Source organism: Lynx canadensis, chromosome B4 (assembly GCF_007474595.2).
Source record: "Lynx canadensis isolate LIC74 chromosome B4, mLynCan4.pri.v2, whole genome shotgun sequence".
Taxonomy (NCBI): Eukaryota; Metazoa; Chordata; class Mammalia; order Carnivora; family Felidae; genus Lynx; species Lynx canadensis.
The window spans coordinates 74,207,709-74,228,390 of record NC_044309.1 but is presented as its reverse complement, the minus strand read 5'-3'; the positions used below and the strand labels follow the sequence as shown (position 1 = coordinate 74,228,390).

General features: G+C 52.3%; 1 protein-coding gene across 3 annotated transcripts in view; it reads left to right on the top strand.

Moving 5' to 3' along the window:
• The window catches only part of VDR (vitamin D receptor), a 57,849-nt gene that overhangs the window by 16,708 nt on the left and 20,459 nt on the right, over positions 1-20,682 (top strand). For all 3 annotated transcript variants that reach the window (XM_030322449.2, XM_030322450.2, XM_032593961.1), the window contains exons 2-3: positions 7,837-7,984; positions 18,856-18,986. In XM_030322449.2, the coding sequence (XP_030178309.1) occupies positions 7,837-7,984; positions 18,856-18,986 (279 nt within the window). The remainder of the gene's footprint in view (positions 1-7,836; positions 7,985-18,855; positions 18,987-20,682) is intronic.

Below are 20,682 nucleotides of genomic sequence, written 5' to 3'. Positions count from 1 at the left end.
GTGTATTCAGCTACTCACACTCTCCCACAGAGCCCTTTTCTTGGACTGCAAACTCTTCTCTCCAGGTGAAGGCCATGGAGGCAGACGCTGCACTCACCCCCTTATTTACTGTCCTTGTGGGAATCACGATCATACCCGGGAAGTTTATGAGGTCTAAGCCAAAATTAAATGCAGCCCCCGTTATCTTTTCTGCTTTTCCCTTGCAGTCTCACTCACATCATAAACATCATAGATTTTTCTACTTTCTACAACAGTTTTCTAGCAGATGAGAAATGGGCCCTTTTCTAATTTGCACGATGGCGCCATGTGGTGGTCTGGCCAAGCCTTCCTCCAGAGACGCTGTGGGAATCGCTTAGTAGCTTCATTCTATGTCCCTCTTAGATGTCCAGCCATCTTAGATGGCTGTAAAGAGTTTGTCTAGGACCTGTGATTGAAAGCTACAGGGGCTCTTTCATCTTGTAGAGTGAAGAACTTTCTAAGCATACAGTCATCCAAGGAAAGTAGATTGCCATGGGAGATAGTGCTCCGTTAGGAAAAATATTCACGTACAGGTTAGAATATTATAGAGGGGATTTAAGATGGTTGGACTAGGTAGAGTTTCCTTCCAATCCTGAGATGTCTGAGATGACTGACTAGCTAGTGGGTTTTACTTTGGACATTACAGTCTGCAGAAAATAATCCAACCATTCTCATCCATATTTAAAATATGGGTGTGTGTGGAGGGGCTGGGGAGACAATGAGGCAAGGAATATTTAGACAAGTTCTATTTATATAATATGCTTTCCTCTCCCCCTTCCCTCTTTTTCACTCTGTTCCTCCTCAGCTGCTTCTGGGAGGTAATGCTGAGGCTGTTCTGGAAAAAGAATGTGTATATATGTTGGGGATGGTGGGAAGGAAGAAAAGACATCACCTTAGCTGGCTGTGACATTGCTGTGCCTGAGTTACACTAGAATAAAGAGATGACCAACACTAAGTTAGATCCTACAGTGCTCAGCACTCTGTGGACAGAGTTGAAAGGATGACGAAGTGAAAATCAACGAGAAATGGCTGTGCGCACATAAGCTCACGTGCAGCATGGCTGGCCTACACACTCCAGAGAGAGCCCCCCACGTGGTTCATTCTGTGTGTGCCAATTTCAGGCAGAAGAATTTTCTCTCCCTTTTCTGGGAAATCACTTAGCTTTCCGCTTCTTTCTAGAAGGAGGGGGAACTCTGAGCCAATGTCAACAATTAGAAAGCTCAGTTTCGGTCATTCCAATCACAGCTCAGCTGAGCATGGCCCCCTGTCCTGGGCTCCCGTTCTCCATGGGGCCCATTAGGGGCCACACTGCTCATGTCCTTCCCGGTCCTTGGCATCTGAGGATGAGTGAACCCCCCTTACACTAGCATGGTGTCGGGGCTCAACTGAGGGGGTCCGAGAGAAAGCTCAGTGAGGGAATCTCACTTTCTGAGTGGTCTTAAGGCCTCATCATGATGGGAAATCTGGCCTTGGAGTTGCACACTTTCAGAGGTGGAAAAGACCTTAGCAGTCAGATCTCTTGTCTACCACTTATCCTCCAGGCCATAGCTTTACGGCCCTCAGGACTCCAAGGAGGGTTCAGTGAGTGTGGTGGGGTTAAAATGAGTCTAGCAGCACTTTGATATTTGTCTTCCCAGGCTCTTCCCAGGACACCCTGTAGCCACCATATCACGAGACTGTTCTAGGCCAGCCTGCCCCGGTGATGCCCATTTAGCAGAAGTCCCGGAAGACGGGGCGTGTGTTGTGTGCGCCGACAGGCAGACATATAGGAGAGGCAGTGGTTATGGCTTCGATGACTGGAACGAAACATGTTATCTCTTCACTTCTTGCTAAGGCGAGGTCAGGACTGGGTCAGGCTCAGGCAGGGGTTTTGATGTGGGATGCAGTCCCTGGAGGAATGGAAGCCAGGGGCTTTCTGCAGACTTGAGCTCCCACCCTGTTTCTCTGAGGCTCAGTGTCAGGGACTTGGGTATTTCTAATACCAAGAGCAGGAGGGGGTTGCTCTGGGGACAGCCCCAGTAGAAGCAATGGGATGTCCTGTGTACTCAGAACATGAATTGCGGGCAGGGGTGGGGAGCTGTATGATGTGGCAAAGGAGGGTGGTATTAAGCGCTTATTTTTCCACTTCTCCTTTGCTACCCTGTATCCTTGACCCACTTTCCTCGCACTTGGAACTTTAGGCTAAATCTAGGTTAACCTCTTCTAAAAGGACCATCCAGTAGTGCGCAGTTGCATGGGGAGGAGCGGCCAGCGTGTTGAACGAGGTTTTCCCGGTAAGAGGGGATGGCTGGCAGAAAGGGGATCCCGGCTAATGCCTGCCACCCTGAGACTTTGGGAGCTTTGGAAGGAAAAGCGCCATGGCATTCTTCCATCATGACCTGTGGGGATTGTTCTCTTCTTGCCCCCGGACTTGGTGGAAGCGAAGGGCCTCCAGGACTTAGGGCTGATGAGATGACTGAGATATCTCCCTTAGGAAAGGCAAGCAGAGGGGGGACTCGAGGCAAAAGGGTCTAAGTTCAAATCTGGACTCCAAAGACAAACAACTTCCCTGAGCCTTAGTTTTCCCATGGCTAGAAGAGGGATGATAACGGGACCGCCTGATGAGGGTGTTGTGAGGACTGAATGAGAGAGCATACTGGAGAACCTGGAGCGGGGCTCAGAGCGGACCGCCGTGTCCCCGCTGATGATTATCACTGGGATATGGGAGGGGTCAGCAGGAGACAGCAGAAGCACGAGGGCATAGCGCTAAGTTTGCCTTGTGTGGCCCCTGGCCCCCCGCTTGCCTGGCCATGGCGCCCTGGGCAAGTCATCCTGGACTTTGGTTTTGCCATCTGTAAAATGGGACTGCTCCTCACCTCACGGGACTGTTATGAGGCTTATGTAGGTCATGCGGCTAGAGCCTGGCAGGTTGGCACATAGTAGATACTCCATACACTCTTTTTTCTTTTTCTTTTTTTTTTTTTTAAGCTCAAGGGTGGTAGTCTACCTGGGTCTCAAGTCTGGCTTTTGAAAACCTTAGGGGTTGAGGACAGGAAGCGGTGGTCCTTTCTGTGCCGACTTGGCCCTCACCTCAGCCTCTGAGGAGCAAGCGGGGATTCTGGGAAATCGATAAGGCCATGGGGTAGAATCCAGAAGAGTGTGGTCAGCCGGAGGCGATGGACGGTACAAGTACTGGGAGCAAAGGAGAGCCTGGCTTGGGGGGTAAGTGACAGCATGTCTGTCCCCAGCAGCGGTGCCTCGTCCCACCCACGGCCCTTGGGAGCCGGCCGACCTGGCTCAGGTTATTTCAGCGCATCACCCACCGGCATTTTCTTTTCTTTCTTTTCTCTTTTTAATGTTTATTTATTTTTGAGAGAGAGAGAGACAGAGCGTGAGCGGGGGAGGGACAGAGGGAGAGGGAGACACAGAATCCGAAGCAGGCTCCAGGCTCCGAACTGTCAGCACAGAGCCTGACACGGGGCTCGAACCCACGAACCGTGAGATCATGACCTGAGCCGAAGTCACGCACTTAACCGACTGAGTCACCCAGGCTCCCCCATCCACCAGCATTTTCCTTGGGTGTTTGCTGGGGGCTGGCAGTGCCCAAGGGGATGGTCAATAGGCTCGGGGAGCTGACAGCCCCAGGGCCCACAGTTTGTAATTCCCTTGGGCTCTTCCCTTCCCTGCCTAGTTGGGCCTCTAGGAGGCAGAGGAACAAAAGCTAGGGGTCTGGACCTTCCCCATCTGGGGATTAGCTTGAAGGCTTTTGCCAGGTTTCAGGGTCAGGCACCTTCTGTTGGCATCAGGGAAGGGAGGAAGTGTGTGTGTGTGTGTGTGTGTGTGTGTGTGTGTGGTCTGTCTGTCTGTCTGTCTCTATGGGTAGACAAGCAGGGCTGGATGTGGGTAGAAGTGGGACGGGTGAAATTCTGCCAGCCCCACCTTGGTGACCCAGCATGCCAGTAGCACACAGACTCTGGGCACCAGAGTCAGCCCGCCTTCAGCCCTTACTGAGGTCGGGGGTGTGGAGCATGTCTCAGGAAGAGCTAAAAGTGGCAGAAAACATCCTGTTTGAAAGCAGCGAGTTGCTGTATTTAACCCCTGCAGCGCTCGCTCCGCCTACACCGTCTGCACAGACGAGGATCTCGAACACCTGTCTGTGAAGCCGTCCCAAGAGGCCAGGCCGCAATCCCAGCCTGCACCCTTCCCAGCGCGCCTGAGGGGTCTCGGCAGTCCTAGCTGGGGTGGGATCTCTTTCCTGCCATCAGCAGTATGCTAGGCCATCCTCTGGCTCTGCTCCCCCCTCGGGAGGATCCTTCAAATCTGGGGTGGGTGGGGGGGTCCATGGGAGCAGCAGGAGCAGCAGAGCTCCCCTAGATAAAAGCCCTCCCTCCCCCTCAACACCCTCTGCAGTGGAAGAAATAGGGAGGCTCTTTCCATCTGCCTACATGCTAGTTGCTGCCCCCCCCCATCCCTCCCCACTGCTTCTTGCTACTCCCGGCCTCGAGGGAGGGCTGGTCCTGGCTGCTGCCAGGCTCCACCCCCTCACCCCTGCCAGCGATGACATGGCACGCCTGTGCCCAACAAATCACTCTGTCAAGTTTTCAATCCCTAATCTCAGGACTAAAGTCTCTTGAGAGAACCTCCTGTACCATTTGTTGGACTCGCCAGAGGACCGGCTATGAGGTCAGTGCCCAGCTGTAGACGAAGCGTTTCCCCTTTTTCGTTTCAGAGTCCTTTTGGTTGGACGTGTCTGTGAGGTCACAGACGGGCATCCCCTCCCCCTTGCCCCTTCAAGTGGGTGTTTCCTCATTAGCCACAACCTCTGTGGCTGGCTGTTTTCCAGGAGCAGGTGCGGGCCATGGGAAGGAGGGGGGACAAGGGAAGGAAGAGGATACTACCCCGGGCTTCACAAATACGGGTCGGATCCTGTGTCAGCAGAACCGGCAGCAGCCCGCAGCCCAGACCCAGAGCCAGCCGGAGGCAGGGGAGGGGCTCAGAGAGGGGCTCAGAAGGGAGAAGGCCTGCTGCCCCTCAGGTCAGGACACCAGGCAGCTGTCCAGTATAGTGACATTTCCTACTCAGCTCCAGTCTGCTCTTTGCCTCTCCTGCCTCCACAGTCTCTTCCTGCCAGCTCTCTGGCCATGTATGCCTGGGTCTCTTTTGCACCTCTGGACTCCGGTCCCGGGCCCTGCCTCCTCGGTAGCAGCAAATAACCCCAAGCCGGCTGAGTTTTCTCTCAGCTCACCTGAAATGGTCCCGTTTTCTGTGGGCCTCCAGCTGAGGGGTCCAGCCTTCTGTCCGGCTGGACTGGGGCCCCAGGCCCCCCAGCCCCTGGCCAGGAGCCTTCCTGATGTTAAGGTAGTAGCTCAGCCCATTTCAGGAAGGCACAGTTGCCATGCCGGGGTAGGCTGTTGTCCTGATGCCCTTGCATCATGACGTCACCAGCGAGCCCGGGTGATGATGAGCCCTTTTCGGACTGATTTGTCTGGCATTCCCCCCACGCCCACATTTGATTTCTTCTTTTTTCCACCAAAGCCACCAGATGTTTAGTCGCCTGGTGACACAGACCCTGTAGCAACATCATGATGACTGAGAGTTGCACCATCTCAGCTGACCTGGGGTTAAGCCACAAGCATCCTAAACAGTTTCTCCTATTGCCCCACAATGGTATTGGGCCTCTGGGATCCCTGCCCACAGCTTGGATGTGTGCGGCACTCTAGAAGCCCTGGGGAGTTGGCTTGGCCTTGGGATGGGCTACAGGGACGATGTTGACAAACCCACGGGTGCTTTATCCTTGCTTTTTAATTCTTTGAAAATTGCGAAATGTTTTATATACGCAGATAGGCCTATTAAACGTAAAATCCTATTTTAATAATTTTTGTAGTTTATTTATTTTGAGAGTGACAGAGAGAGCAAGCAAGGGAGGGGCAGAGAGAGAGAGGGAGAGAATCCCAAGCCGGCTCTGCACGGTCAGCACGGAGCGCGAATGAAGGCTTGAACTCACGAACCGTGAGATCATGACCTGAGCTGAAATCAAGTGTCGGACACTTAACCAAATGAACCACCCAGGAACCCCATTCATAACAATAAAAATAATAAGACGCCTATACCTACCACTCAAAGAAATAGGATATAGTGCCTATGTAAGGCCTCTACATGCCTGTCCCCGATCTCAGTCCCTCAAAGGTTTCTATTAATCATTCCTTTGTTCTTTTTTTTTTTTTAGAGTCTTTATTTCTGTGCATGTGCGTGTATGTGTGTGTGTGTGTGTATGTGTGTGTGTGTGTGTCTAAACATTGCAGTTTAACAAGTGTCAATCTAGCTGTGATGGGGACAGGCAATAGTGTCACTATAAGTACATCAAAGTTCCCAGGAAAAGAAAAGCTAAGAGAGACGGGATCTACACCCATCTGTGATCAGGGTCCCCTCCACCCTGATCCTTATCCATCCCACTTCCTTCCTTCGTTTTTAGAAAATTAAAAAAAAAAAACCTTAAGTATTAAAAAAAAAAAAAAAAACTTAAGTAAGATTTGGGCTTCTCTGGTCCTCATTTGTAAAGGGTGACATTAAAGCACTTACCTCCCGTTGGGTGATTTGAAGAGCAAATGTACCCCATTTGCTCAAACGGGCTTTGAAATGCCAAGTCGTAGCCCCGAGATTCCATTGGAAAGAAGCTTAGAAACTCCCAAGGGTCCTCCGGAAGCTACCTCTCTCACTTTGGGGTGGGAGAACATGGTACTGGTTCATAACTGGCTTTCTCTCTTCTATTTCTTCTGCCCCGAGGGACCCTCCTGCCCTGGGGCCAAGCGGCCATGCGATGGCCCTTGTGACGACTCAGATAGTCTCAGACTCAGATAGACTCAGATAGGAGGCAGCAAGGTTTGAAGCATCTTAGGGAGGCCGGAGGAGCTCTGAGTCTGACCTCGTGGAGCCAAGGGCCCCATCTGCCTAATGGAAGAGTTAAGTCAACCGCTTCCCGAGAAGGATTTCCGAAAGCTTTCCCGAAGGATTTCGGTCCTCCCCGCTCCTCAAGTGTGAAGTCCATCTCTAGATGATAATGCCTATTTATCAAAGCCATCTCTGAAAACAAGATTAGTTCACTGTATGTGACTCGCGGTATTCGGAAAGACGATTCGGTCAAATCAATGTGTTACGTTTTTGCTGGAGAAAAAGAAAAGAGAAAAGAAGAGGGAACAAGATTTTGATTACCTCGGCGCAGGGACACGGGGCTGTCAGTTCCGAGCCACGTGGCTGTGCGGAGCGGGGGTTGGAATATCAAGGTCTGATTCGGGCATGTGAGCTAGTCCGTTCCCCAGACAGAGGGGCTGGGGGCTTCTATCTGCACTTGAGGGGGGGAGGGGCCCCCTTTTCTCTTGGGGGGGTTGCTGGGTAGAATAGAGGCCTCTGGCCTGCTTCAGGGCTGCTCGTGAGGTGAGTCGACGCCTCACAGCCTGTAAAGGAAAACGCCACTCTTCGGGTGAGGGTCGCAGGGTACAGAGAGGCTAAACACCTCACCCACAGCAGCCTGGCTAGTAGGCCGCAGATGCAGCCTTTGAACGCAAACCACGCTCTGAGCGGCCTCACCACAGCGCCCCCCGCAGATCGCTCCGGACTTGGGTGAGGGAGCCCGTCTTCCACTCCGCAGAGAGTCCGGAGGGTAAGCTGTGGTGTGGCGCGTCACGAGACGAGGGCGCCAAAGAAATCCTGCTCAGGCCTGCAACCTGGGGAGCTGCCCGACCTCGCCGAGTTCCTGGCAGATGGGGGTAGGGGTGCAAAGGATGCCAGCCATCCCTGGCACTGACTCCGGCTCTGGCCTTGGCCTGCCTGCTCTTCTTGCAGGGACGGAAGCGATGGCAGCCAGCACTTCCCTGCCTGACCCTGGCGACTTTGACCGGAATGTGCCCCGAATCTGTGGGGTGTGTGGAGACCGAGCCACTGGCTTTCACTTCAACGCTATGACCTGTGAAGGCTGCAAAGGCTTCTTCAGGTGAGTCCTCCCCAGGGGCCAGCGGAAGGAGAGGAAGCAAGATTTCCCTGCATGAGGAGAACCCCTGCATCTTCCCTGTCTCTGTCCTTCCCATGCCCATGGAACATGCGAGCTCTTACAGCCACCGGGAGTAACGGGGTCTGGATGAGAGTATCTTCTTCCTCCCCTCCTTTCAGCTCCAGCTACGTCCTCTGACCTTCTCAGAAATGGTTTACCTGAGGTTTCTGTCTAGGTTCCCACTTTCCCATTACCCCTTGACCCATAGTCCCCTCTATTAACCCACATGTCTGTCCTGGAGTGACAGGGCCTCCTAACACATGGATGACCACAGGCGTGCCCTTGGGGGCGTCCTAGAACTTGGCCTCAGAGCTTGTCCTCCCATCCACATGAAACCATTCCTTGGAACAAGGGAAATAGCACCCTGGTTGGACCTCTGTGCTTGATCTGTGCCCATATCTTCACCCATGGCTGGCTGTCCCAGGATGGAAAGCTCAGGCGATGTCAGCAACGTGCCAGCCGTCCTGTTCAGTCAGGGCCAGTTTCTCTACCCGCTGCCTCTTCTCTTCTCCAGCGAGCCCAGTGTCACAAGTGCAAACAGTATGGGGAAGGTATTGGAAAGGCTGAATGAAGGGTGTTCCCATCCAAAGGCAGGAGGGAAGGATGGGAAGGTGATGAATTGCAGTATAGGACTGAGAAACGTGAGGAATGAGCATTGGGCATATATTGGAGAGAGAGCAAGCAGGAGAGAAGCCTGGAAGAAAACATGAAAAAAAGAGCTTCTGTATAAGAGTCTTAATTGGAGGTGAGTAAAGAAAAGGACAAGGCGGGGCGCCTGGGTGGCGCAGTCGGTTAAGCGTCCGACTTCAGCCAGGTCACGATCTCGCGGTCCGTGAGTTCGAGCCCCGCGTCGGGCTCTGGGCTGATGGCTCGGAGCCTGGAGCCTGTTTCCGATTCTGTGTCTCCCTCTCTCTCTGCCCCTCCCCCGTTCATGCTCTGTCTCTCTCTGTCCCAAAAATAAATAAACATTGAAAAAAAAAAAATTTAAGAAAAGGACAAGGCTTTGGCCATCAAGAGAGGAAAGAGTGAATCAGGTCCAGAACAAGAACGCAGAGGTCGGCCTGGTTGTCTGAACTGAAGGGCCCACCCACTGGCTTTGAGGGCAGAGTGAATCAGAGCCTGGGACATTGTGAGATGCCTGCCCTACCCCCCCCCCCCCTACCGAGCACAAGGACTCGTGGGCCGTCTGTGAACACAGCTCCCAACTCACCTGCCCCCTGTCCTGGGAACCAGCTGGCCTGGAGTTTCCCTGCCTTGAGCAGTCGCTGGGCAGCGGGGTTTCTGTGGGTGCTAATTGACTGTTTGGCCTGGCGCGGGTTGCCCACTTGGCTTCCTGGCAGGCTGCTCCCCAGCTTGGGGAACCAGACCAGCAGCATCGCTGGCTGCAGACTCTGCTGCCGTGTGGCTCATTTCTCTGCACTTCCTGCAGGGTGGGCCTTCCAGAGCCCCACCTGGACCCTTTCCTGCCACGGCCTTCGAAGTAATAATGGGGAAGGAGGGTGTGTGCGCACATCAGGGCTGCTTCCTACCATAAAAACAGCCAGAAGTGTGTGAGCTATAGCGGTGGCCGTGCCGTTGCCCGCCCTTGCTCAGATCTTTTGACTTCTCTGTTTCAGTTACCTCAACCACGCACCTGACTTTGTCATCTGACTCCTCTCGTATATAGTGTTAGTCTGGGGATTGATTCGATGACATATACAAAAGTACTTTAAAAAACATAAAGTATGATATGTTATTTTGGAACCTGATGGGTCAATACTTATGTCCTTCATGGAACGCTGCCCTCATGAAATAAACAAACGTCTCTCCAGCTACACACCTTCCTTTTGTTTTTTTTCTTTTTTTGTTTTTTGTTTTTTGTGGGGTTTTTTTTCTTTGACACACTCACTCAATGGATTTTAATGAGCATCTGTTATCAAGGCACTGGGCTAAGAGCTGGCAATATGGGGACTCTGACCAAAGGTCATACGTCACCCATCTGCAACCCAAAGGTCTCCAACAGCTCTTGGGGCTGTTTGGTTAATTCCTAGATCCCTGTCCCCAACCCCCTCTCTTTCTAGGTCACCTATCCCTGGGGTTCAGCTCTGGGAGATGGGACTCTTAGGTGGCTGCTTATTGGGTTCTGACATACTGGAGGTCAATTCCTCGCCAGAGTGGCTCCAACTCCCATGCACCTGTGCTTCCTCCCCTCAGACACGCCACTACTCCTTGAGGCAGAACCATGATAGGTAGGCATCTGGGTGGAGGGAGGACAGGTTCCCTGAGGGCTAGGTGTGGGAAATGACAAAATGGACAGGGATGGTACGTTTGTATGTCACCCACCCTGAGCCCCCTTTCCAACAACCCCTGCGTGGAAGTGCTGGTATTACGGGCAGCATTCTGCTTTTGTCCTGTTCCCCTGTCCTTGTCTGCCTTGTGTCTTTACTGTCCCTGCCGTGATGACTGGGCCAGGATGCACTTTCTGAAGAGCCAACACCTCTTGTTGTTTGTCTTGATTTTGTTTGATAAAAATACACACCCACCCACCCACCCCCCACCTACCCACCACACACACACACACACACACACACACACAATCAGTCAATCTTCGTTATTTGTAGATTCTGTATTTGCAAACTTGGCCACTTGTTAATACTTCCTTGTAGTCCCCACATCAATACTTGCAGAATTTTGTGGTCATGGTGGTGTCAGAGTGGTGAAAACTTCAAGACCCACGACGCACACATTCCCAGCCAAGGTGGAACAAGGTGACATCCTGCCTTCTTGTTTCAGCTCTCATGCTACAAACAAGTGTCCTTTTTGTGGGCTGCTTAGTACCACAGTTTTTGCATTCTTGTGCTATCTGATGGTGATTCCACTGTTTAGGATGGCCCCAAGCATAGTGCTAAAGTGCCATTAAGTGGTCCTAACTAAGCACAAGAAAGCTTCGATGTGCCTTATAAAGAAAACAAGTGTTCAAGAAGCTTCATTCAGACATGAGCTACAGTGCTGTTGGCTGAGTTCAGTTTTAATGAATCAACAATATATATTAAGTAAGGTCCCTTTAAATAGCACATGTGAAACAAGGTTATGTATTGATTGATTGATGAAAATGTTGTGACCAGAGGCTCCCAGGAAGCTAACCCTGGGAACAGTGGTTCAGTATGTGTTAATTCAGTGCTCATGGTGCCCTCACAGAACATAACTGTTGCCAAAAAGAAAAATCAATTAAATATACATAATTGCTCCTCTTTTCTCCCCCTTCCCCTTGCTTCTCCTTTACTTCATCCAAATTCTATTTGGTATTTTTCTATTTTTAGTCTATTTCAGATAGAACCCCTTTGCCACTTATGTCTGTGAAATCCTGATCCCAGGAAGAAAGGTCTACGTTTGGGGGGGGGGGTACCTTCTCTGTGTCAGGTTCCACATCCTTAGGAACACAAAGATAAGTGCAACCAAGTCCTTGCTCTCGGGGAGTTCACTCAACCCTTTCATGGTGTTCTCAAGGAAAGAGGATCCCTTTCGTGCTGAGTCACTGGCTATTTACCAAGCCCTGGGGACCAGTCTGACCATTCAGTCTTTGGTTTGACTTCCAAGATAGTCAAACTAACCTACCATAGGAGCTCATTGTGGTCATCCCAGCAGGTCCAGAATTCATAATCAAACCAAAATGGGATTATGAAGGTTGGACAGTGACCACAGTTCTATTGATCTATGGTCAGACCATAGAGACCATTAGAGACCACTGTTGGCCAGTTTGTCCGACAAGTTATTTCATGCTGTTTCTGCTTCATGTTCCTCTGGAATACATGGACATCCTGGGGGGAAAAATGATATTTCCAGTGTGAATAAAATGGCATGGGTAGGCTTGTAAAAGGTTATATGTCTTGGCTCTGTCAACAGCCAGAGCATAAGTAAGGGCCAGAGGGGAAAAATACGTAGGTCTACTACAAAGGATATATATATATTGTACGATCTGTGGATGTGAATGAATCTCTGGTCATGAGTGGCTTAGTTCAGACTCTAATATAAAATAAAGGAAAAGATATAAAGGACAGAAGAAAATCCGAGGGACCTCTTTGAAGAAGAGAATTAAGAGTATGGTGAAGTTTAAGAGGTGGTCCTGGGGGGTGCCTGGGTGACTCAGTCAGTTAAGCCTCCGACTCTTGATTTCGGTTCAGGTCGTGATCTGGCAGCAGTGAGATCGAGCCCCATGTCAGGTTTTGTGCTGGGCGGGGAGCCTGCTTGAGATTCTGTCTCTCTGCCCCTCCCTTGCTTATGCTCGCTTTCTCTTTCTCTGTCTCAAAATACAATAAAATAAAATAAGGGGAAAAAAAAATACAGATAAAAAAGGCGGAATAAAAAAGGTGGTCTTGGAATGCAGGGTTGAGAAACACATCACTGCCTCTTCCTCTTGTCTTCTTCCTCCTTGTTGACGCCTCCTTAATCCAGACACTGTGAAGGCGTGCATTGCAAGTGCCAAGCTAACAAACACAGAGTGGAGAAATGCCTTCTTGTTTGCGGGCCTCAAGGTGCTCAGGGACCTTGTTAATTATGAGTCCTGTGGAGTGCAGGGGGCAAAAGGCAGCCTGGTGAGGATCCGGGAACACGAGGAATGTTCTGGCTTTTGGGAAGTCCCCTCAGCTGATACTGCAAGAGCCGTGATGTGAAGGGGAGCAGAGAAACGAGGTGGATGGCCAACGACTTAGAACTCAAAGGGCTTACGAGCACTGGAGTAAACAGAGAGGAGAGAGGAGCAGGGCGTTCTATGAGCGCCAGTAAATGAGTCCCCACGACGTCGGGGCTGCCGGAGAAAACTTTGTCCAGTTCAGCTTGGCAGCTGGCAGCTCTTCCATGGCCGCTCGAGACTGTGGCTGAAAGAGAACGAGGAAGGTTGTCCGCGGATGGGTCAAGAGTAGTTTTGGAAGCTTGGGTAGAGGAGGCCGGATTATTTGCAGAGGGAATGTCACTGGAGTTGTCAAGAAAGGCAGCTGCAGGCATGTGAAGAAGATCTTACGTTTTGGGGGGAACTCAGCTCTCTCATCAAGGCTCATTGGCAGGAAGTCACTCTCGGCGCACGCGGGAGTCGTCCCTGTGCTATGGCGGTATAGGGCTAGTGGAGAGGACCGCCAGCGGTGACCCCTCATTTCCAAACCACCCCTCTCAGGGACTGTGTCTCTTCCAATGGCTTTGTGCCAGAGGAGACCCCCAAACGGCCTCTGCTGCACGTTCCTGGACTTTAGGGGGCACGTTTTGTTTTTAATTTTTTTTTAACATTTATTTATGTTTGAGACAGAGAGAGGCAGAGCATGAACAGGGGAGGGGCAGAGAGAGAGGGAGATACAGAATCTGAAACAAGCTCCAGGCTCTGAGCGGTCAGCACAGAGCCTGACGCGGGGCTCGAACTCACGGACCGTGAGATCATGACCTGAGCCGGAGTCGGACGCTTAACCGACCGAGCCACCCAGGCGCCCCTAGGGGGCACGTTTTGATGGCTACTCTGGCTTGGATTGAGGTATGGTATATTCATAAGGAGGACGATGTTATGTAAGAATACTGGAAGCTTTGGAATCAAACAGATCTTGATTCGGATCCTGCTTTCACACTTATTAGCCGCGTGATGTGAAGCAAGTGATTTAACCCTCCGGTCCTTTTCATATCACCTGTAAAATAGGGATAATGCCCATCCTGAAAGGTCGTTGATAGCCTTGGAGATAATATGCAAAATACTGGCATCGAAGGCTCTCGGGAAGCGGAGGCTATTATCATCTTCCTTTTGTAGTGTGTTGCCTCTGAGAACAGACAGCCCTTTCCTCTCCTCTGTTGCGGAACCTGGAATGTGTGTGTAAATAACTCCTGTGCGCGGCTCAAAAGAAGCAGCAGCAGCGGAGCAAATGGTCCGGAAGGGCATATAAGTGAAAAGCAAGTCTCCTTCCCTACCCAGTTCCCGTGCCCCTACCTCCTCCAGAAGCTGTCGCTGTCACCAGCTCGCTGTGTTCGCTGCCAGACTCTTTATATGAAAGCACGTGTGCGGGTTTATGTGTGTGTGCACAGGCACGCACGTGCACGGGGAGGTGGGCGTATATACTAAACTCACCCTCCCGCACTTGCTTTTATCTACCACAGAGCATTTCTTCAAGCTGGTTCCCGTTTCCACGTTCTTCCTCTGTCCTTTCCACAGCCCCGTCATCTTGCATGGATATACTATGATGTGATGGACAGTTCTCTCTCTCTTTTTAAAAAATGTATTGGAGAGAGATGGAGCAAGAGTGGGGGAGGGGCAGGGAGAGTGAGGAAGAGAGAGAATCCCAGGCAGACTCTGTGCACTGTCAGTGTGGACGGAGCCCAAGTCGGGGCTCGAACTCACGAACCGTGAGATCGTGACCCGAGCCGAAATCAAGAGTCAGGTGTTGGACCGACTCAGCCACCCAGGCGCCCTTGGACCAGTTCTCTCTCTTTTTTTAAAAAAATTTTTTTTAATGTTTTATTTATTTATGAGAGAGAGAGAGAGAGAGTATAAGCAAGGGAGGGCAGAAAGAGAGGGAGACACAGGCTCCAGGCTCCGAGATTTCTGTGACACTCAACGTTGCGGTGGAGACAGAGCCCAGAGCTGGTACTTGGCCCCGGGCTTGGGTTTTACAAGGTGTGTCTCTGGTGATAGGGCCACCTACCCGAGAAGGACCCTACTGTCCCAAGCCCGAGACGCTGGCCTCGGGCACTTCAGGCTTCTGTGAATTGCCTGTCATGTTTTGATGAATTGGTCAATGTCCTCTCTCACCCCTGACTTTCTAGAAACTGTGTCTATATTTAGCCTGGCTGCACCACCCCTACCCCTCCTTCCTGAGCTGGGGTATAATTGCCAGCCATCCAGAGGATGACAGGGTCCAGGCTTAGAGAGGAGCTAAGGCGATGGGCTCCCACGGAAACTCGAAGCTCTTGTTTCTCAAAACCGAACCAGCTCACAAGCAATTAGCACTGGGAGGAAGACAGGGCAGGGCGTGGATCTTTAGGACAAAGCACAGAGCCACGGCTGGCCAATCTGGCTGCTCCGACTCCTTGTGGGCAGAGGCTAGATGACAGCCACATGTGTGGAAGTGCCCTTAGAAGGCAGGGGATCGGGGAAGAACCGGGTCTCAAGCTCGCAGGACCTGCGGCCCGGCAACTGGGCTGGACTGGGCGTACCTGAAAGCCATTTCAGAAGAGGACCTGGGTCCGGCCGTCGGAGGCGGCGAGGGAGTTTCCATCTCCTGAACACCGACCCACGCTCCAGAGTGTGACAGTGTTCTTTGTGATGGCTAACCTCCATCTTCCTGGCTACAATTCCAGGGTCCTGCCTCTGATTCTGTCTTTAGAGAAGCCAGGGCAGAGCTGCTTACTATAATTTTGCATACTAATAATTTAAGAGCTGCATGAATTTATGGGCTCCTTTCTGCGTTGTTCAACTAATGTGCAGACACGCAGCAAAGTTGGTGGGCTTTGGGACAAAGTGTGGCAAAGGGTGAAAAGCACAAGTGGCGTTCTTTTCGTTTTTTTGTTTATTTTTGAGAGACAGAGAGAGAGACAGAGAGAGAGGGAGACACAGAATCTGAAGTAAGCTCCGGGCTCTGAGCTGTCAACACAGAGCCCGACGCGGGGCTCGAACTCACGAACTGTGAGATCATGACCTGAGCCGAGGTCATATGCTTCACCGACTGAGCCACCCAGGTGCCCCCACAAGTGACATTCTTACCCCAGATCTGAGCCTTACTGGGAGATAATGTGCCTGGCCAGAAGGCCTTTAACATTTTCTTCCTTCCTTCCCTCCCTCCTGCCTTCCTGCCTTCCTCTCCTTCCCCTCCTCTTCCTCCTTCTTCTCCATTTCTCCCTCCTCCTCCTCCTGCTTTATTTCTCAGTACTCATGAAAGTACTTCCTACTACAGAGACAAAGCTGGAAGCAAGGATACTGGGTCCTCCCTCCCCAGTGTTTTCTTTTAAGCCAGATCTGCTTTTTTTTTGGATTCCAACCCAGACTTGTTTAGAGTCCACTCCTGTTGTCAGGCAATGCTGGGCTGAGTGGCTATCTCCAAGTCCTCTGTGTGTGGAAGCCTGGGGGGGGGGGCTTCAGATTTACAATGAGGAAGATAAAAGAAAGATGGTCATGGTCCACATCTCTTTCTGAGCGACCTTGCAGGTGGGGGAGGTGCCCACCAGTGAGAGTCAGAGGCAGGTGCACTAGAGCCCGAGGAAGGAGGGACAGGCCTCCGAGGGATGTGAGGCTGCCTCTCTCGTGGGGGGCCTCAGGGAGTTCTCAGCCCCCAGCACAGGGCTGGTGGGAGGCTTTGGCTTATGTGTCTGGAGGTGCCACATGTAGGCTCCTCCTGGTGCCCCAAACCCTGGAGAATGAACAGGAAGAGCTCTGAGCCAGACAAGACAGTGGGTGGAAGGAAAAAGCAGACCCTCCACTTCTGGGCAAAATGCCTAGTTGTAAAAAAAAAAAAGGAAATGAGAGTTTACTCTGAATTAGAAACTTCTGGCCCTTGAATAAGTTTAGAGAATTACAGGCATTCTGGGGCCTGAGCCTTTGTGGTAATAGGCAGAGCCACAGGAGCCACGAGTGGGAAAGAGGGGGAGGAGTAAAGGAGTGAATCCATCGCACATCCGGTGGTGACGGCAGTATCTCATTTCGGGGTAGCCAGGGTACCTCCATATTTGCTTGTCCCTCTGGAGAACTACAATAGATGGATGGAGGCTCAAGGAGAATGGCTTTCTAAAGCCCTTCTTAAAGGCAGGCAAAAGCCTAAAGTACAGTCCCTCCCTGGGTAGTCACTGCAGGGGTGGATGTGGCCTTTAGTGGTCTGGACTTGACCCCCATAGCCTCGTGTTTCTCCACCTCCCTGTGTAGCCCTGTCTACTGGGGCCCCCTTGGGTCAGAAGAGGCATAACAGGAGGGTACGGGCAGCCAAGGTCCAAAACCAAAAGCAGCTACCTCGTGAGCCACTGGGTCATCGTTGGCCTTGAGTTGTTCTCAAGAGCCAGCCGCCTGGAGCTCTTTGCCTGTGGGCTCCACCTCACTGAGCACCTTGTTTCTAGAGATGAGAGGGGTTGTACACGAAGCTAAAGCTGAGCCTCACATCTCTAACAGCCAACCAGGGAGCCTTCACTTCTTGCTAAATCACCTCACTGAAAAGTTTCTTCCCCTCGGTGGTCCCACCTATGAAATGAGGAGGTCCACCAGTAAGTAGTCTCTTGGGTCCCCTAACCATCTGTCCATTATCCGCCAACAAGTATGTTTGTCTTAAACTCCGTATGTCTTCTAGTGAATGTGAACAGTGAGCCATTTTTCACCAAGAAGTAAAACTAGTGTGTGGCCAGCTCCTCTCTAAGAGAGAGAAACGGTTGGACCCGGGCCTTTGCTTCCAAGGCTTGAGCATCTATCGCCACAGCTCCTTGGAAGGTGCTGCTGCTCACAGAGAAAGTGATTCTGCCACCATCCCGCCCCAACTAACTCCTGTCACCCGTCCTGGGGCAAACAAGTGGGGCCTGCCCCTGCTAGGGCTGGGAAGAGCACGAGGAACCTGTAGGACACGGATGATGCAGCCTCCCCAAATCCCATGTGGTGTGGCTGGCAGCAGGGGAGAAAGCCAGATTAAGGAAAATGAGCCCTCAAGCTTGCACATGCACGCATAGGTGCGCGCGCGTGCGTGCGCGCGCGCGCACACACACACACATACGCACACACACAATTTTACATAGAATACCAGCGGCCGGGGAGACCAGCTTCCTAGCTAAGAACCTTTGGTAGTTTTCTGTCCTTGAAGAATCCTTGCTTCCTCTGCCTTTTGGAAAGCCAAGGCCAGACCTTGGCTCAGGGCTCCCGCCCGCTCATCTGGCCTTTTCTTTCTGGACGTGTTACCTGGATGCCTAAAGCTACGGTTTGGGCCCTTCCTCCCTTCTCCATGCACCCGTGTGCGTGTCTGTTCCTGGACCAGGGACGCTCTAATCACAGACCTCCAGGCTCTAGATGACTTAAAGTGGCCACTAGTGCCCTCACCTCTCGTAATGGCTCACTAAAAGCAGTGAGGGCTGTTCTACAGATTTCAGGATTTTTGTTTCTTTAGTAAAAAAAAATGTTTATTTATTTTTGAGAAAGACAGAGACAGAGCTCCAGCAGGGAAGGGGCAGAGAGAGATGGAGATACAGAATCTAAAGCAGCCCCCAGGCTCTGGGCTCTCAGCACAGAGCCCAAGGGGCTGATGGGGGTGCTTGAACTCAGCAACTTGGAGATCGTGACCTGGGCTGAAGTCCCACGCTTAATTGACTGAGCCACCCAGACTCCCCAGTATTTTTTAAAATTTCACTAGGCTAATTCATTCATGTATTTCCTGTGTAGTAATAATAATAATAATAATAATAATAATAGAGTGAGAAGTAGAGTGCCATCAAAGTAAATCAGGGGCGCTATGCTGGCGCAGTGGGTAAAGTGGGCAGATCTTGATTTCTGGATCATGAGTTCAAGCCCTGGGGGTAGAGCCTACTTTTTAAAAAAAGCAATCATAGTAATAATAAATAAATAAATAAATAAATAAATCCTTTCAAATAGTAAATAAAATAAATAAATGAAAGCGATGATGGGAGCAGAGTAGGCAATGACAGAAGGAGGAGGAGCCTGGAGTGTGGGGGGAGGGAGCGGTGGTCACTGAGAGCGGCCGGGGCCGGGCCCCAAACCCTCTGTGGAAGACGCGGAGATCCCAGGGGTCTTGCCGGCAGGCCTGGGTGGTCACAGTCCCTGCTGGCAGCCAGGGCCGAGGCTGGACGGTGGGTGGCACAGAGGTGGCAGGTGCTCTCTCCCTCGGCAGGCGAAGCATGAAGCGGAAGGCGCTGTTCACCTGCCCCTTTAACGGCGACTGCCGCATCACCAAGGACAATCGCCGCCACTGCCAGGCGTGCCGGCTCAAGCGCTGTGTGGACATCGGCATGATGAAGGAGTGTGAGTGCTCGGGGGCCAGGGTGGGGGGTCGGCACTAGAAGGGGAAGGTTTCGTGCTGCTGTTCATGCAGGTTTGGACCGAGAGGTGTGCGGTCCTTCCCCTGGGGCTGCTGGCGCCCTGCATGTGGAGCTGGGGCCCTGAGGCCAGAACAACAGGGTCCAGGCACCAAGAGGGTACTGCGAGCCTCTCTAGGGTCTATATATGAGTCTCAGAGGCCTGGGACAGCCCCTCCAGAGTGAGGCCTGTGAGGAGGGCAGCGCGGGGCACTGCCTTCCTGAGCCCAGAGCAGTCCTCCTCCAAGACCACATCATTATGCTCACCAACCTGCTCAATGACCCAGGGTTCTTTGGACTTTGGGAGAGTGAGCTGCTGAGCTTGGGGAGGGACAGGAGTGGTGGGGAGAATATTGAGAGCCCAGTTGGCATCCAGGGTCTGTCCCCCCTCCTCTGCCTCTGCAGCCTTCCTGCCACTCTGGTCCCTGGGCGGATCTGCCGGCTGGAGCCTAGAGGAGACCAGAGGGAAAGAGTCTGTGAGGGGAAGCACCGGACTCTAGGATGACCCTCTGGATCCAGATAGAGAGAGAGGAGCGGTCCTAGGACTTCCCGTCCAGCTCTGGGGTTGGAGGAGAGGACCAACAGCAAATTCGTTTGTTCTAACCCTCGATTAAAAACAGCCCCTGGACTTTGTTTCTGAGCTGTGGTACCAGTTATTTGGTAACTAGAGTAGCCATTAAATTCAGCAGACCCTGGGAGGGGCTAGCCTGGCCCTCCCCGGCCTGGAGACCAGGGCACTGGGCCAGCCTGGGCATGGGTGCCCCCTGCACATTCAGCCCTGCCTGTCTGCAGTCTGCACGCTGATCCCCTCCTTGGCCCCGGGACAAGGCTTGTGCCCTGCTAACCTGTGGGCCTGGGGAGGCTAAGGAGGGGTGCTCAGATGCAGGCACCCCGGGAGGCCCTCCTGGCTATGGGGCTATCGTTTTGGGGAGCGAGGGAGGCAGGTACAGGGAAGATGTGTCCGGAACAAGGGAAGAGTCACGGGATAGGGCTTAGGGGATGGAAAGTTTCTTCCTTGATGGGAAAAAAACCCTTCTCTGTTGTTGGGGAACAGAGACAGCGTGAAGGCCCTCACCTGGAGCCTCCTCCTTGGGCCTGGGGATCACAGCCCTCCACTCCTGATCCCGGCTCCCCAGTCAACACTGACAGTTCTGGAGGAAGTTTCCAGGCTGTTGTTCCTCCTCGCCCCCACGGGAGCGGGCAGGCCTGGACATGCTGATCTCTCCTAGCCCAGTCCCCTGCCCCACCCGACTCCCGTGTTTATCCTGGAGCAGAGCAGGCCAAGGCTGAGTGCCTCATGCGGCTTCTCACACACTGGCTTAGTGTGGCCTCCTCTGTGCGAGGCACGAGGGTGGACACAAATGAGATGCGGTACTTAGAGCCCCTGGTCCTGCCCCCAAGGAGCACACATCCTCCACAGGGCAGGGAGCCTGGGTCTCAGGCTTTTGCCAACCAAGAACCACCATGGTGCACGTCTGGGATTCAGTAAGGCTCTGCCCCAGAACTTCTGGTCGGTGCCAGCCTCACTGCTGTTCCAGAGGCCCCTCTCCTAGGTCTCAGGAGGAAGGAGGTGTTGCATCCACTTAGAATAGGGCGAACACTTGGAAATATCTGAGACCCAGAAAAGTAAGACTACCAGGACT